Consider the following 17439-nt stretch of genomic DNA (forward strand, 5'->3'; position numbering starts at 1 on the left):
GTGCATATTAAAAAAAAGTTTACCTTACTGTGTATGTTTTTGTGGTGGCTGGAGGATAACTTCAAGGAGTTGGTCCTCTCCTTCCACCATGGGCATTGAACTCAAGTGTCAAGCTTCATGGCAGCTTAGCAGCACTGAGCTAACTCACCTGCCCAAGGTCCACATCCTTAGCTGCATGGCCACATATCTGCCACATATCCCCACATGATCAGTGAGTAATGGACACCTTGTAGGATGATTTATCAAAAACAGTCAACAAAACCTGTTCGCAGTCTGGGTTCACGTTTATTGAAGCCAGTAATTAGACATCATTTCCCCCAGCACTAGAAAGCAAGGTTCCACATGACTGCATACTGCACCCCGTAGAGCCACCCCTAAACTGAGGCTAGTTCCAGAGTATCTGCAGTCCTAGTTTTCCGTTAAAAACACCAATGAACTCAGCAGAGAGACGGCAGTGAACTTTCACTTACAGCATCGACATTGTTAAGGTCATGATGTACAGAGCAGTCACTTTCCACTTCATCAAGTTAGAAAACAGTCTCTTCAGTTTAAATACTGGTTTTAAAATGCCAAGGGGGAAAAAAAATAAAGGTACAGATGGGCATGGTAGCACTCTAAACCCAGAACTTGGGAGGCAAAGGCAGGTGGATCTCTGGAGGCCAACATGGTCTATAGAGTGAGTTCCAGGACATCCAGGGCAACACAAAGAAACCCTCCCTGTATTTAAAAAAAAAAAAAAAAAAAAGTGCAAATAAAATAAAAAATAATCTAGCAGCATATATGTTGGATTTTTACGAAAGACCAATTCCCAGCCCTCACTAAGCTATAACTTTTAGGTTGGGCTTACTTAAAATTATCCATTTAGAGGCAAACAGAGGTAAACACTACAATGTGTATAAATAGTCATAAAAGTCTTTTATAGTCTACCATACAAGTGTATTCTGCAAGTAAAATTAATTTTACTTTAGAAAGTAAAGGCTGTTTATTATTTGGCCTTTGGTTCCAATGCTTGAGAATCCTAAAATAACAAAAATTACCTCATCTCCTCAATCCCAAAAGAACCCTGAAGCTCCCCAAAGCTGGAAGACTTTGGCAACTCCTGACGGTGTGGTAACACGCCATCAGTTTCCTTTGAAACTAGGAGCATCCAGGTGTCAAAGGAATAACAGTGTCTCCAAGAAACCTTCACCAGACCAGTCCTCAGCACTTCAGTGGTTGGTTTTAGCACATCTGACATCAACACAAAAAGTGCTTAACCATTCAAATGCCGTATTTTAAATTTTGCATCAAAATTTAAACATCCCACTATTAGGCATGTATCTTTCCAAGAATTCCTTGTTTCTGAGGTCACTCATTCTGCCCTGGCTGCTAGAGATTGAGTGACCTTCCCTTTAGCGTGGCCACATGGCATCTATAGGTCACTACCTCCCAACTCCAGTCAGTTAACTGTCATCATCTAGACAACCTGGCAGTTTGAAGCCATAATGCATGTTTAAAAAAACAAAAACAAACCCCAAAATAACAACAAAAGAACTGAATTAAAAAAGGAAAAAAAATATATTTCAACAGTAAAACCGGCACAAGAAACATCTTTTTGCTGTTAGAGAGGCAATAAGCACTTAGCTTTCTCCTTAACAGTGTTCAGACCTTTACATAGCAACTCCAGACAGTCAAGGAGCCTCATCATCTAACTAGACGTTAACTTAGGCCCAGGACTACATTAGTGGTTAGTCAAATCTGGTATGTATGTAAAGTAATGACATTAGGGACACAATGCCGAGACACAATATAACAAACATTCATATAAAAAAAGTAAACTCCACGGAAGTGAACGGTGGTTTTTCCCCTTGGTTTGGACAACAAATATTTTATACATTAAAGTCATGGTAGTGTTTGCATTTATATGTGCGGTGTTACATAGAAAACTCAAAGTGCTATTTTCGATCCATAGAAGTCATTCTCATGATGGTGGTGTGACATGATGATGTCCATGAATATGGCCTTAAATGGAAGATACATAAACTCTCACTTCCATAAGAAAAGAAGTGCTATACTTTATGAAAACACAAGGCTACCACTTCCATTTTTGATGTAAAGCACTCACTTGTCAGTCTGAGAGCAATGATCTGGATAGTTAAAAAAAAGAACCTTTCTGTATCAGTGAAGGTTATCACAGACTCTAAGGCAGGAATTGGCATAAGCCAGTTAACCACAATAACATTACTTCTCCCAAACCTTCTATAGCACATTGTCAATATGGTAAAATGAGAGATCAATCACCCATTTTCTATTAGTTGGCCAGCCTGTGGTAGTTAAAAAGTTAAAACAAAACAAAACAAAACAAAAAAACAACACGAAGCAGGAGCTACTTAAAATATAGTCTTTTCTATCTGCTGACTTTGAACACAACCCACAACAGCTGCCTGCCCCAGGTGACATAAACACAGAGCCCAGCATCTCTCGAAGGACAAAAGCACATGGCCTTCACGTGGGTCCTGTGCAGCTACCACCTTCACCACTGCTGAGTCAGCTCCACCTTACTCAGGCACTCCACACGGAACACATTTCTCCTAAGTTAAGATGCCTTCAGAACAAGCTCAGTTCCCATTATGGTTAGTGCTTAGTTTGGGAAGGCTTCTAATTGTTAGGCCTTACACAGTGCTATTTGATGTCTACCATGCATGTACTTACTAACGCTGCTTGCTTCTCTTCCTCCACTTCCCTCAACGCTCAGCTTCCCCACCAGCACCTCTCTCATCCCTCCTGAACCTTCCTCTTTCCTCGACGTTCTTCTACTTAATCTGCTTCCCAAGAACAAGTGATTTGCCAACACACAACTGGTCAAACTAACCACCATCTGATCAATGACTTCCTAGTCTCCTCTGCTTCACCCTGATAGCAAATGGGCCTCCGTTCTCCACTCTACAAGAAGCCCAGCTGTGGCTGCTTCCCACAGGAGAACTGCAGCCCAAGAGCCCAAGGGACATCCCTAACAAGGGGCCTGACACGTAACCTTCCTAAAGGTGCGTTTCACACTCGGACAAGCCAATGAATTATATATATATATATTTTTTTTAAAGTTCATCTCCCCTACCCCAAAAAACTGATAGCATGTGCCATATCAGAAAATCCTGGTCTTATCAGATGAATATACATAGTTATTTGGTCATTTGACATATGCACTTCTAAAGGAGGGTCAGGCTTCATTTTCTGTTGAAGAGTTTGTAACCATGGAATCTGGCTTTCGAGTCATTCTATCCAGTTCTTCCTGAACGTTTGACAACACAGTCTTTTGTCCTTAAAAAAAAAAATGAACAAAAGAGAGAGAGAGAGAGAGAGAGAGAGCATAAAGTAGCAATGTGAGAAAAGTTTTTGTTTTTTTAAGAAAGGGTTTCTTTGCATAGCCCTGGCTGTCTTAGAATTCCCTCCATAAGCCAGGTGGGCCTCAAACTCAGAAACCCACCTGCCTCTGCCTCCCAATTGCTAGAATTAAAAGTATGCACCACTACCACCCAGCTCAAGAAAAGATTTTTAAAAAGCAGCACTGAAAGTCATACAGTCAAGTCCAGTGGTGGTGGCTCACTCCTTTAATCCCAGCACTCAGGAGGCAGAGGCAGGGGCATCTCTGAGTTTGAGGCCAGTCTGGTCTACAGAGCTAGTTTCAGGACAGCCAGGGCTACACAGAGAAACCCCTTCTTGAAAACCTAAAAATAAATTAAAATAAAACTGTACAGATTTCAGCTATCATTCCTAGTGACAGCATTTTTAAAAATGAGAAAACCCAAAACAAAACAAAAACAAAAAAACAAAAAAATAAACAGAAAAAGAAAAGCCTTTCACCAAGGATAATGAATCAGACCCTAACCTAGTTAATGCCAGTGTCACAGGTCTGTGTTCTTCCTTCCTTTATTCAGCTGCCTTCTGGGCAAGGGGTGGGGATGTCTTTGTGCCAAACTCAAGGGACCTTTCTGAAAATCTTCATCCCCCAGCCCTAACCCCTGTGTACTTTCTCCACCATCTCCCCAGAGGCCACCAACTGAGTTTCAGGCATGTAGTAAACTACATTCTTTCCAAGACGGGCATTCAGGTTTTATTTCTAACTACAACACCTCAGACTGAGGAATGGGTTGCTGATACAGCTTTGGAAAAATATTTGCATTAATGCACGGTTTGATTCCCAAAACAAAACACAAAAACACCCTAGCCATAAAGTCATTTCATTAAGTTTAAACCGGTGCACATGGAAAAACATGTTTTACAAAGAGATGGAGGCCAGGCAGTTCACTGTGCACGATGCTGGTGCTCCTATTTTCTGCTGTCAAATGCTTTGTGGGGCCTAGATAATGACCCCTATTTCTGGTAAGGGACAAACACTAGGCCAGAGCATAGGCCCAGATCAAATTCTTGGATCTCTAGGAACTCCTAGTTGTTGGAGGCCCAGACTACCCTAGGGGCAAAATGATTTTCTAACATCCTCTTCTATTCTGGAAAAATCAATTAGAAAAAACACTGTATTACCATTTGCCTAATAGGCCTAACATCTGGAGTGTTGTATTGCCTGCAAGAGGTTCAAGGCCAGATAGTGAGTCTGAGGCCACCATAGGCTTGTCTCTGAATACACAAAGGCCAGCCTAAAACATACTCTATTGCTGCCTAGCATTCATCAACTCCTGGGTTTGATCCCTGGCCCCACAAAAAGAAAATAAATGTACTCTAGCTTAAGGAAGTATGTGATGTCCCAAGGACTTGACCATTTTGTTTCAGAAACCTTCAAGACTAGCTTGCCTTACCAGCCTAAGTGGAAGGTCAGATGGCTGGGCTACTACAGAGGGTTCTGCAGGGAGTCACTGCAGGCTCACAGGCTCTGTCTCCCTGTAAGATCAGGAGCAATGAAGCAATAAAACTTTACCTCTCAGACTTACTTATTTTATTTTATGTATATGAGTATTATGTCTGCCTGCATGTCCATGCATTAACTGCATGCCTGGTGCCCAAGGAGGTCAGAAGAGAGTGTCAGATCCCTGGAATTGGAGTTATGAATGGTTGTGAGCTATGTGGGTGTTGAGAACCTGGGTCCTCTGTAAGAATGGCAAGTGGGCTGGATGGTGGCAGAACAAGCCTTTAATCCCAGTACTGGGAAGGCAGAGACAGGCAGATCTCTGTGAGTTCCAGGCCAGCCTGGTCTATAGCTATTTCCAGGACAGCCAGGGCTACATGGAAAAACTCTTTCTCAAAAACAAACAAACAAACAAACAGATAACAAAAAACCCAAAACAAAATAACAAGTGGTCTTAGCTACTGAGCCACCTCTCCTGCCCCAAGCAAATAAAAACTCTTAAAGTAGCACATAAAATTAAAATTAAATAAATGTCAAGCCAGATGTGGTTGCATACACCTGTAATCCCAGCACTTGGGAAGGTAGAGGCAGGTGGGATCCCTGTGAGTTCAAGGCCAGCCTGGTCTACAAAGTGAGTTCAGGACAGCCAAGGCTACACAGAGAAACCCTGACTCAAAAACAAAACAAACAAATGTCAATAGCATACCCCATAATAACCTTCAGTGGAAAGAGCTACCAGATCAAGGTCACAGGCACAAGTTAGACCTTATACAGATTTTTCTTTTTTTAAACATTTTTTTAAAGATTTATTTATTTATTATTTATACAGTGTTCTGCCTGCATGTGTGCATGTATACCAGGGCACCAGATCTCACTATAGATGGTTATGAGCCACCATGTGGTTGCTGGGAATTGAACTCAGGACCTTTGGAAGAACAGCCAGTGCTCTTAACCTCTGAGCCATCTCTCCAGCCCTTATACAGATTTTTCAATGGCTGGAATATACATCAAATCACATCTTAAATGTAAATGTGCCAAGGAACTCTGCAGGGCCATGAGGAAGCCAGCACGAGGTATAGTTCTGCTCAAAACTGGTCAGAACACTGAAGGTGTGCAGGCAGGTGAAGGCACCCACTGCTGTCTGCACCCCATTTGTCATTAAGGGACGGAAAGCTCTGGATGCCCCTCTGTACCTGACTTCTTAGCTGTGCTCTGCGCTCCGCCAGCACTAGGACTTCCAGGAGAGCCTGTTTTTTTACTCAGCAGACTATTGAAGAAGCTGGCCAGTACCCCTTCACTTGCTGCGTTATCTAAGGGAACACAAAGAAAAGCAATAGAGCATCATTCAAACAGAAAAAGTAGTTCTTAGCTTGAAATTAAGCATCTATGGCCATCATCCTCCTGGCTCGCTAATCAAATTCTCCGTGGTCTCTGTGAGCTAAGGCTAACTGGAGAGTGATAAGAGACCAAATTCACCATGGTCACTGTGAGCTGAGGCTAACTGGATGACGATAAGATTACCAATGGAAACATGTTTACATTCCCCACCTCTGAGGGTCACAGAAAAAATCTTTGTTTTTGTCATTTCTGTGTCCTTGGCATGGTGCTTTTCAGTTTTATAAGCCTGTAAGACTCACAGCCTGTTATGAAAAGCTCACATCCAAAGTAGATGCTCACTGAACATTAAAGAACTTACAAAATTTTGTTCTGATGGCTTACTGCTACCAATATCTTTGCCTATCAATAAGCACTGAGATAACACCTCGATGCAGCTTGGTAAAAACAAAAGGAAAGATATAGCCAATACATAAACAGTAGTAGTACAAACTTCAGGAATAAAAGGACAAATTTGAGATTCACATTGTGTAGTGACATCCTAAGCTGTGTCTTTCCCAAAGGCACCTGAAGGTTCTGCGGTCTTATACAATGCCAGGGACACATGGTTAACTCTTGCTGGAAAAACAACAGCCTAGCTTTCCTGAATTTCCACCTGACAGCCATAACTACTGTTATAGCCTGCCCTGTGGGCCTAGGACTAAAATCTTTCCCCAAGACAGTATACATACTTTTGATATTTGGATCTGGCTTCTTTACTGATGTTCCTGGGGAGGCGCTTGGCACACTAGCTGGTCCACCCCGACCCTGCGTCCTTGGGGAACCAGAGGGTCCTCTGGCAGGGGATTCCTAAATCCAAAACAAGGCCATATCACACAGAGGTATAAAAAACAACCAAGAACACACAATTCAAAATCAGCAGGTTCCTGCATGTCTGAGGTACTGTGGTGGTTTGCTCCCAGCTCAGTCCTTTTGTGTGCCTTAGTCTCTAGAGCAAAGAACTAATAGCTTACTGATTCCCAGTGTGGTCTTTCATCAGACATTTCTGAGATTCTATTGTACTTCTGGTTGTGGGCCTTTAGGGAGACCAATTTACTTTAAAATATAAAAGCACCCTCCCCCCACATAAACTCTTACAAATAACGGTGTAAAGCCAGAAGGCACCCATGACACTGGGCCATGACCCTCTGTTTGGTTTAGGTACTCACGGAGGTTCTTGTGGGCGTGGCAGGCTGCTTGGCAAGGAGTGACTGCAAAGAGAGGGACAAACTGGCCATTAACCAAGGCCTGTAACATGAACTGAAGTCTGGAAAAAGGGTTAACTCTATGACTCTACTATAGGGCGCCAATAAAGAGTCATGTTTTACACTATAAATGCAAAATAACCTAAATCCAGTATTTGGCATATGAAGACGCCCTCATAACCAGTTTTGAAGCTAAGGAAATAAGCAGGCCATAGAAAAGGGAAAGAGTTGGGAAAAAACTGCCAAGAACTAACAGGACCTGGCCAAAATCTTAGGAGATGGTGACGTGTCTAGCAACAATTTGGATCAAAGAGAAATGTTAAGACTGGTTTTATGTTCAAAACTATTATCTTAGGGGGAATCAGGGTAGATTGGGAAGTTGAGGGTAAATAAAAACATACTGTATGCATGAATTTCTTTTAAGAAGTAATAAAATACTGTATTAAAATGGTTAGTCTGGGCTGAGGATGGAACACAGTTGGTAGAGTATTTACCTAGCATGTGGAAAGCTGAATTAGATTCCCAGCAGTGCATTAAAAAAATAAAAAAATAAAAAATTACAGGCATGGCAACACATGCCTGTAATCCCAGCACTTGAGAGTTAAAGGCAAGGGGATTAGAAATTCAATGCCAACCTGGATATATGAGAACTTGTGTTTTAAAAACACAAACCAAAACCAAAATTCAGAAAACAAAAAAGCTAACAGCTTGGGAAAATTACTTGCCTCGCCTACAAAATGTATACTACCTGTATCCATCCATCCATTCATCCATCCACCCACCATCCACCCACCATCCATCCATCTATATCTATCTATCTATCTATCTATCTATCTATCTATCTATCTATCTATCTATCTATCTATCTATCTATCATCTCAAGACAGTTTCTGTGTGTAACAGCCCTGGATGTCTTGGAACTCATTCTGTAGACCAGCCTAGTCTCAAACTCACAGAGATCCACTTGCCTCTGCCTCCCAAATGCTGGGATTAAAAGCGTGCACCAGCACCTTCCAACACCTGCTTTTATACAGTGTGGGGGAAAAAAAAAATGGAAGCCAGGTCATTTGGTAAATTGCCAATTCAAGAAGGCAAAACATCTTTTCACATTAAAACAGACTAAGCCCATCCCTGCAGGATGGTGTGCAACGTAAGCAGGTATCTAGAGGCAGGTGCTCCAATCCCTCCCCAATAGGAAAAGAAGGGAATGAGGAGACCTTGTCTTAACTTCCATGCCTCTGCAAGTTCTCCAACACACACAGCCCCAAATCCTCCTCCAGAATGGCATTCCATGCAAGAGAAGGGCATTTCTCCTACCTGCTGTTTCATCAGGAACACCTGCTCGTCCTCTGCTGCCAACTCTTTGTCATGAACCAGCTGTGAAATGACACGTTTGTGACCACAAGCAACACCAACTCTCAAATGACTGTCAAAATTCACACTACAAGCATCTTAGTCTGGGCGTCCACATGGATTTATGGGAATCCTTCTTGAGACTATAGTTACATTTTTCTAATCAGGTACAAACCCTCTCCCAGAACTAGCCATGGTATGCAGCCACTTCATGTTTTTAAGTCCGGCAGGTCCTAAACCTCCCAGACCATGGTGTTCAGGCAGGAGATCCCAGAGGGAGGGGATCTGGCAAAAATAATTCAGAAGTGGTGGTAGCACTGTTGAGACATTATAGGAAATATGACCACAGTTGACATGGCCATACCATCACTCACACTTCATACTGTGAGCATTTCTGTCACACCAGATCTCATTTTTGTGACTTAAGAACACCTACATAAGGCCTTCAAAGGGACTGACTAAAAGTACCTTTCTCACAGGAGGCTTTACAATAAAATCTTCATATGCATCTTCTGGCTTCACGGTTGTAAAATTTTCATGTAAAATAGCTATTTTCTTCTCATTGTCCCAGCCTGCAGGTCTAAAGGCAAAGAGGCACACATTAGTTTGCTTTGTCTGAGACTGCCTTCCCACATATATCTGAAACACATTTCCGGCTATAAGATACTCCTGGGTGAGGTCCTTTCCTACAACCTAGAGGTGTTGTTAGTATCTTGTAGCTTTGGATGCCTAAGCAAAAATGTACAGCAGGCATATCCTATCAGATCAATGTGACAGACACATCCTGCTCCAGGAACTCAGGGATGCTAGGTCTAACAAGCCCATGTGAGACACTGCCTCAGTGGAAGGGCACAGCAGGACCCTGCTTAGACCAACAATGCACAAAGACGAGAGGTCTAGAAAGGACCTTTAATCCTGGACTTGGCTCTTTTCTTGCATTCTGTCCCTCTTGAGGACACTTCTTTATAACAATTACCTTATACACAGTTCATTAATGTGCTGGCATAGAAGATGTGCCTTGAAAGCTAAGGGGGAAGCTATGGCCTATATCCACCCTGCCACCCCATGCCCCCCAACACCATAACAGACACAAGGAGGCCCTAAGTTCCTATGTGGGTGTTGCACAGCTCAATACTACAAAGCAGGAAGATATGAGATTCGATCAGGGTTCCCACTTTATACTCTTAATGGTAGCAAGCACACACTGTCCTACATGACATACTTCAGAACTCAAGAAGCTCTAGCTTAAAAAAAGAAAAAAAAAGGACAACTGACTGTTTTCACAACCCTCTCATTCGACCAATTCCAAGTCATCAGGCATATTACCAAGAGGTACCTATCCCAAACAGCCTTGCTGACTTTACTAATTCCTACACAGGCAACCTCCAACACACATAAATAGTAAAATGGGCTGGACACAGCTGAGATACTATGACCTGTGATAGCCACAAGATGTCTCTCCATTCCACACTAGCCCTAAATCCAACCAGAACCCCTGCTTCTCAGGACCACGTAATTAAGAACTACGCGATTACAAAAGCACACTACTCATTGAGTTTCTGCTTTAGTGCCTGTCTGACTGTTCTGGGTGATTCTTTAGGGTGTGAACAGTCTGAGTAAGACCCTCTTCAAACATTCAAGAGGTAACCTGTTTAGTCTCCCAGAAGCACCCGGCTCTTGTACTTCTGGCCTTTCACAGATGCCCTTGGCCCTATCCTGCCGGTCTGCCCGAGATGGAGCACTCATCTTCCAGCAGCCCAACCTTCCGGCCCCCACTCCACTAGCCCACTGCTGCCCTCCTTCCTCTTCAGCACATGTTTGTTTCTGTGCTCTAACAGGTATATCTCGTGTCTTCAGCAGAGAACCTGGGTGCTGGGGAGGTGCTGTGTAAAGCTTGCTGAATGGATGAATGTAACTGTCAAGCCCAGAGCCTCTCAGAGCTGGACGTCAATCTGCTACCATAAGACCACAGCACCATTCCATGTGTATACAGCAATATGATTCTCAACAGAGAGAAAAGACACCAACCCAGGAAAACAGGCTTGCTAAGTCTCTGGCAAGATGACCAATCCGAGAGGCTGGAAAATGCAAATGACAGGAAGTACTAAGCAGAGCTAAAGCCCACACTGACAGGGATGACAAGGATATTTAACTGAGGAGAAGTTTGCAGTCACCCCCTCAGAGGCAGCCACCAGATAGATGCTTTTACATAAGCCACTAAGAACCCCAAATTGAAATCTTTATATTCCAATTCTCTCCACAGCCAATGCTTCACCAGAGCCGACAGTTAAGTGTACAAAATGGCTTGCTTACATTGGGAAAGCGTTCTTTCAATGAAGGAATGCAGATTCTGACCGATGTACCCTAAGCCAGATGAGTCAATCAAAGGACAGAGGGAAAGCTGCACCTGTCTACCATCTGTCCCAGAGTACCCAGACCAAGCAGTCTTCAGACAGAAGCGCTGCACTGAGAGGGCACATGAATAGTGAACATACTATAAAGAGAGGGTTTAAACTCCACCACCTCCAAAGAACTCACATAAAAACTGCGTCCTTTTCCACAACTAAGGCGGGTATGGAAAAGTGGAAGCCATATGTTTTATGAACAATGTATTTATACAGCAAGTCAAGGTTTTTCTCTTCCTTCACTGAGGTGTAAATCAGGGCAGCTCCATCTATTCAATCTGCTTAAGGAAAACCAATTCATTGAGAGATAAAAACCAATTACACTTAAGCATAGCCTTTCAAGTATCAGGTGAACTGTTGTTTATCCACATACAAACTACAAAGCATGCAAGATTTAAAAACTATAAAGGAACAGGAGTGGAGAAGCCTCGATAAATGAATACTCAAAGCACACTGAAGCTGTAGTAGGACAAGGCTGTTTTTCTTTCTTAACATTTAGACTGCTGTCCATTCCTGAGGTTGCTTCCTATGAAGCAAAATCAGCAGAACAGGGCCCTCAGCGTACAGAGGCAGACAGGTTACTTCCCAGGCAGGGGCTCACAGGGATGAGGTCATCATCAAGCACACCTTCAGAGACAGGTGCCAAAAGTCTCAAAGGAAGCACCTGTCAACCATACTGCACGGTGTGGAACTAAGATACCAACTACTGCTAGATTTAAAAAGAAGACTGAAAAAGCCGCTGACACGGCATCTTTTTCCTGGGTAGCACAAAACCAGTAAGATATTGGTAATTATACCTCTCTAAGTAAGAGCAAAGTTTAGTAAGATTTCTAGGTACAATCAATGTATTGGTTAATATAATGGTCACACATCAGTTTCTCAATATGAAAGCCTATGAAGAGTAGAGCCTTAAAAAAAGGAAAAAATAAGATGGGAATGGTAGCACATGCTTATAACCCAGGCACCCAGGAAGCTGGGGCACAAGATCACAAGCTGCAGGCCAGCCTGGATGACATACTAAAACAAAACAAAACTCACAGTAATAATTAACAAAGTGACCAAAGAATACCTAAATCAGTATGTATGAAATTCCGAAATCCTAACATAGCAAAAATATAAAATAGAAAGATTATGACTTTTTTCCCAATGGCAAAAAACTACCCTGTGAGGCAGGCTTTGTGATTGAGTGAAGGTGCTTGCTGCAAGCCTGACAACCTAAATTTGACCAGAAACCCACATGATGGAAGGAGAAAACTGATTCCAAGTTTTCCTCTGACCGCTACACTCATGTGCCCCACCCCCAAATAATTAAGTGTAATGAAGAAGAAAGAAAACCAGGACTACTGTGTGTTCAGGAGGGGATCGGAAGGCACCCCCTTGGGAGGCAAGCCTGTGCTCTGGGCCCGAGAGCTTCCCAAGGATACACTGCAGGCAGAATCTCCGTAGGTGTGACTGGATGAAGTCGAAGTGCTCGTCCCTGTAATCATGTTCTTTCTCCAGTATGCTCACAGCATCACACTGCAGGAGACACAACCAAGAGGAGTGTGAGCTCTCTGCTTTTCTGCCTGCCGAAGACGGGAACAGGAATTTCTTCAGATGTAGAGAATTTCTAAAGAAAGACCTCGAAAGGGTCCAGGAATTGGGTAAAAGGAACAAGAGAATTAGTTTTCTTTCATCCAGGGCCTCAGTTCACACACAAAATACAGAAGCAATAGGGCCTAATCACCTCATAACTGTTTTCAACATCAAATGAGGTTCCATTGGGAGAGAGGCCCCTTCACTGCTGTGCACTGCACTTTCGCAGGCCTCTATCTCAAGAACAGCATGAAACCGGCAAAACCTGCAGCTGGGCAACAAGGTGGCTTTTACTAGAAATAAAGTACTTTCGAAATCCAAAATATTTTTAAAGCTACTTTCCCTTCTCTTATATAAGAGACACACTTTCTCTAAAATTAACCTTAACTTCTTTCTTTCTTTTTTCTGAGACAGGGTTTCTCTGTGTAGCCTTACCTGTACTGGACTCACTTTGTAGACCAAGCTGCCCTCGAACTCACAGAGATCCACCTGCCTCTGCCTAAACTGGGATTAAAGGCGTGCGCCACATACCTGGCTTAAGCTTAATTTCTATTTCTACTTCATTCTCTTTTCACCATCAGTCTGGACCAGATGAATGGGAGCCTTAAGAAAATCACTTTTACTTGAGTTTGCCCATGAAGTCAACAGGGCTTTCTGAACTAAGTGATGTCAAGTTTTGCAGCAGCATGACATGACAGTATGTTCTACCCTGACACATTCCATGTACCTTAATGAATCCCAAATAAGCCGGATTCTCCCTTGAGAAGAAACTTCGTCAAAGCTTCTGAAACTTTCAGATGGTGACTGCTCCCTGGCCAAAACCAGGCTCACAACTCCCTGGACGCACCTTTGTGCACACCACCAGCACCGGGATCCCCAGGTTATGAGTCAGCACACTGTCACCCAGAGGGAGCGCAACACTGTCTTCGTCCGAGCCGGAGGTCAGAGGCCCTCTTCTCTGTGGTGAACCCTGACAACCTTCTTCAGGCTCAATATAATCTTGAAAATCTTTCATAACTACAGGGGAAAAAGAGAAAAATTACATGGATATACATAAAAATACACCTTGGGTTTAGAAAATTAAGAAAAAAAAGGGGAAGTAATAAATATAAAACAAAAACATCGGTGCATGGCAGGGGCTGCAGCTTTAGTTCAGGGACTACGCAAAACAGCAGTCCTCACATCGACCAAGCTGTGAAGTGCAACAGCAGCAGACCACCTTGACATCTTTAAATTCGCGCAAGTCCTAAAGGCTTTTAAAGTTCTGTTCTTAGGTATAGTACTGTGGCAGCTCAAACTTGAGATTTTTCCATGTGCCAGGCAAGCAGTCTATCACGGAGCCCCAGCCCAAGTTTTTAAAGTTCTTACGTTCCGCACTAGTTCCTAATATAAAAATCACCAAAAGTAAAACAAAACAAAGAATGCCACACTCACCAGTAATTCTTTCACATATCCTACTTTTTTCACAGGACCAGAGAGCCGCACCATTACTTCATTCTAGCTGACCATGAGAAATCACAGTAACACAACTTGTCATGGTCTTCATTAGAAAGGCTTACAAATGCCTATACTCTGAATTCCAGAAGAGCATGCCCATGCCGCTTCCATACAGTAGAGGCAAGCAAAGACCATGTGACTGCCCAGCACCAGCCACAGTCCATCCCTGTCTTCAAGGGACTTGACTTACACATATAGTGTGCATAGCCTATCTGTGCCTAATACAACAGTAGCAACACATCTGTGTCTTGGCACATGTATTTGTTATCTTGGGAGTATTTGTTATGGGAGCCTGAGGGAGCTAGCGCAATGGCTAAGGTAACTGATCTGGCAGAGGACTCAGCTTCCATTCTAACTCCCAGGTGGAAACTCACAACCATCTGTAAGTCCAGTTTCAGGGAATCCAATACCCCCTTCTGTCCTCTGTGAGCACTAGGCACGGATGCAGCACATACAAACGTGCAAGTAGGGCACTTATAAAACAAATAATCTTTACAAAAAGAAAATGAGCTCTTAGGTAGAGTTGTCAAGAGCTGTATTAATGCCAAGTGAACATGAGGCCGGCAGACCAGAATGTGTGCATGAGCACTTCAAGGTTCGAATGATGGGTTTTGTCTTGTTTTGCTTTGTATTTAAAGAGTCTTACCATGTATCCCTGGCTGGCCTGGAACTCAACATGAATTTGCAGTCATTGCCCCGCCCCTTCCCCTGCTCCTGAGTGTTAGGATCATAGCTGTAAGCCACTAGACCTAGATTTTCACATGATGGGTAAAGCCCCTCCAGGCTTTTTTTTTTTTTAAGGAACAAATAGATAGCTCTATTTTACCTAATAAACACAACAGGACTAAATAAGGCTTAAGGCCTTTTATTATACTTTAAAAACCATGCAACATAAATATTATTAAAAGTATTGGAAGGAAAGGGCAAATGACTGGAGATATGAGTTAATGGTTAAGAGTACCGACCGCTCTTCTGGAGGATCCAGGTTTGAAGCCCAGCACCCACATAACAACTGTCTGTAACTCTAGTTCCAAAGGACCTGACCCTCTTCTGTCTCCATGGACACCACACACATATGGTGCACAGACATACATGGAAGCAGAACACCCCCACACACAAATCAATCAACCTGTCAATCAAGAAAAAGATGCATATTCTTCTCTACACCCACAGAACAGATTTCAAACATTTTTAAACACAGAGAGATTCAGTTTATTATTGTATGTGCTCCTAAAATGACCGAGGAGTTCTCATGCTATACCAGTAAACTAAAAGCTAATCAACTGTGATGGTTTGGATATGCAGGTCCCCAAAAGATTCATGTGTTGAAGGTTCCCAGCTGGTGGTACTTTTGAGAGGTGACTAGATTGAGAAGGCATTAATTTTATTAATGGATTAATTAATGCATAATTTCACAGCTGAACAAGCCATTGGGGGTAGACTCATATAAAAAAAGTAGGTTACTAAGGGTGTGCCTCTGAAGGATACACTGTGGCTTGCTGTCATTTTCCCCTCTCCTTTCCCCACATCCCTTGCCATGTGTGTGTATTCTTATGTGGCCTAGGCTGGCCTCAAACTCACTATGTAGCTGAGGATGCCCTTGAACTTCTGATTGTCCTGCCTCTACCTCCCTAGTGCTGGGATCACAAGCATGAGCTACCATGCCCAGTTTACGCAGAGCTGAACCTAGGGCTTCATACATGCTCTCTCCTCTATCAACTGAGCTACATCCTCAGCCCTCTTTTTCTTTCTGTTCCCCATCCACCAACAGGTGAGCAACTCTTCTCCACCAAAGCAACAGAGTGAGCCACCAGTACATGCAACCTCTGAAATCATAGCTAGATAAACCCTTGTGTGTGTGTGTGCATACAAGTCCTTGAGAGTGGAGCCAAAGTCAGTACTAGGTGTCTTAATTGTTCTTCACCTTCTTCTTTGAGATGGGGTCTCTCACTGAACCTGGCCTTCAGTTTAGCTTGACTGGCTGGCCTCAGGACCTTCCTATCTCCTCCCAAGAGCTAGGATTAGAGTTGTGTGCTGCCACACCTAGCTCTCACATGGGTACTGAGGACTGAACTCCGGTGCTCATGCTTTACAGACTCAGAAACCTCTCTACCCCTTCCTTTGTTCCTTCAAGTATTCTCCCACAAAGGCTGAGACTGACACAATGCACTAAGCACACTCCTGAAACTTCAGTCAACATAAAGAAATCTACCAAGGTAATCTCTACTCCAGGTTGTACATAACCAGAAAATTTGATGTTAAAGGAGCTTAAAGGAATTAAAGATTCCTTTACTAGTCAAATCAAGGAAATATGCAGTGGATAACTGTATGGGTGAGATCTAATTGCTCAAGAACACATTTGTCCAGGGCTTCCCCAAAAGGGAGCAGGGCAGAGGCAGGAGCAAGACACAGGTGAGCTAAACTACCAGGGGAAGGGAGGTGGGTGGAGCAGCCAGATCACCTATTCCAGGAGCCTTCCAGCTGTGTTGTGCATACGCCACATGTCAAAGTAGCTTTAAGTCCTGAGGAAAACTAATTACCCTAAATCAGTGTTTCTCAGTGCTTTGTCCCTTTAATACATCTCTTGCTACAGTGATCCTCAACCATAAAATTATTTTTGCTACTTTATAACTAATTTTGCAGTTATGAATCATAATGGAAACATTTGATATGCAGGATGTCTGATATGCGACCTCTGTGAAAGGGCCAGTCAACTCCTAAAGGGGTCAAGACCCACAGGATGGTCTCTGTAAGTTCCACACTAGCCCAATCTACACAGTGAATCCCAGGAGAGCCAGAACTACACAGAGACTGTACATTAAAAAATAAATAAATGAATCACTTAGATCACACACCTCTGGGTGTGCCTGCAAGGGTGTTTCCGTAATGGTTTATGGTTTATTTATGCCACCCCACAGTTCCTCTCCTAGACTAAAATTTAAAAAAAGAGACAGTCAGCTAGACACTAGTATTTTCATCTGCTTCCTGACTGCAAATGTACTGAGACCAACAACAGCCTTAAGTCCCTGCTCCCATGCTTTCCTTAAACAGCCAAAACCAAACCAAACCAAAAAGTCCTTCACACTGTCTTTGTCCAGGTGTTAAAGCAACAAGGATAACTGGTATACCATATATATATATATATATATATATATATATATATATATATATATATATATATATATATATATAT

General features: G+C 42.9%; 1 protein-coding gene across 1 annotated transcript in view; it reads right to left on the bottom strand.

Annotated features, from left to right (window-relative positions):
* Positions 1 to 265: 265 nt before the first annotated feature.
* The window catches only part of Dync1li2 (dynein cytoplasmic 1 light intermediate chain 2), a 26850-nt gene continuing 9676 nt past the window's right edge, over positions 266 to 17439 (bottom strand). Inside the window, exons 5-13 of the mRNA XM_055621075.1 lie at positions 13597 to 13766; positions 12599 to 12692; positions 11308 to 11443; positions 9238 to 9349; positions 8734 to 8793; positions 7381 to 7422; positions 6904 to 7021; positions 6031 to 6147; positions 266 to 3297 (exon numbers count right to left, since the gene is read on the bottom strand). Coding sequence (XP_055477050.1) covers positions 3197 to 3297; positions 6031 to 6147; positions 6904 to 7021; positions 7381 to 7422; positions 8734 to 8793; positions 9238 to 9349; positions 11308 to 11443; positions 12599 to 12692; positions 13597 to 13766 — 950 coding nt within the window. The 3' untranslated portion in view covers positions 266 to 3196. The remainder of the gene's footprint in view (positions 3298 to 6030; positions 6148 to 6903; positions 7022 to 7380; positions 7423 to 8733; positions 8794 to 9237; positions 9350 to 11307; positions 11444 to 12598; positions 12693 to 13596; positions 13767 to 17439) is intronic.

Source organism: Psammomys obesus, unplaced genomic scaffold (genome assembly GCF_907164565.1).
Source record: "Psammomys obesus unplaced genomic scaffold, mPsaObe1.curated_primary_1811, whole genome shotgun sequence".
NCBI classification, from domain to species: domain Eukaryota; kingdom Metazoa; phylum Chordata; class Mammalia; order Rodentia; family Muridae; genus Psammomys; species Psammomys obesus.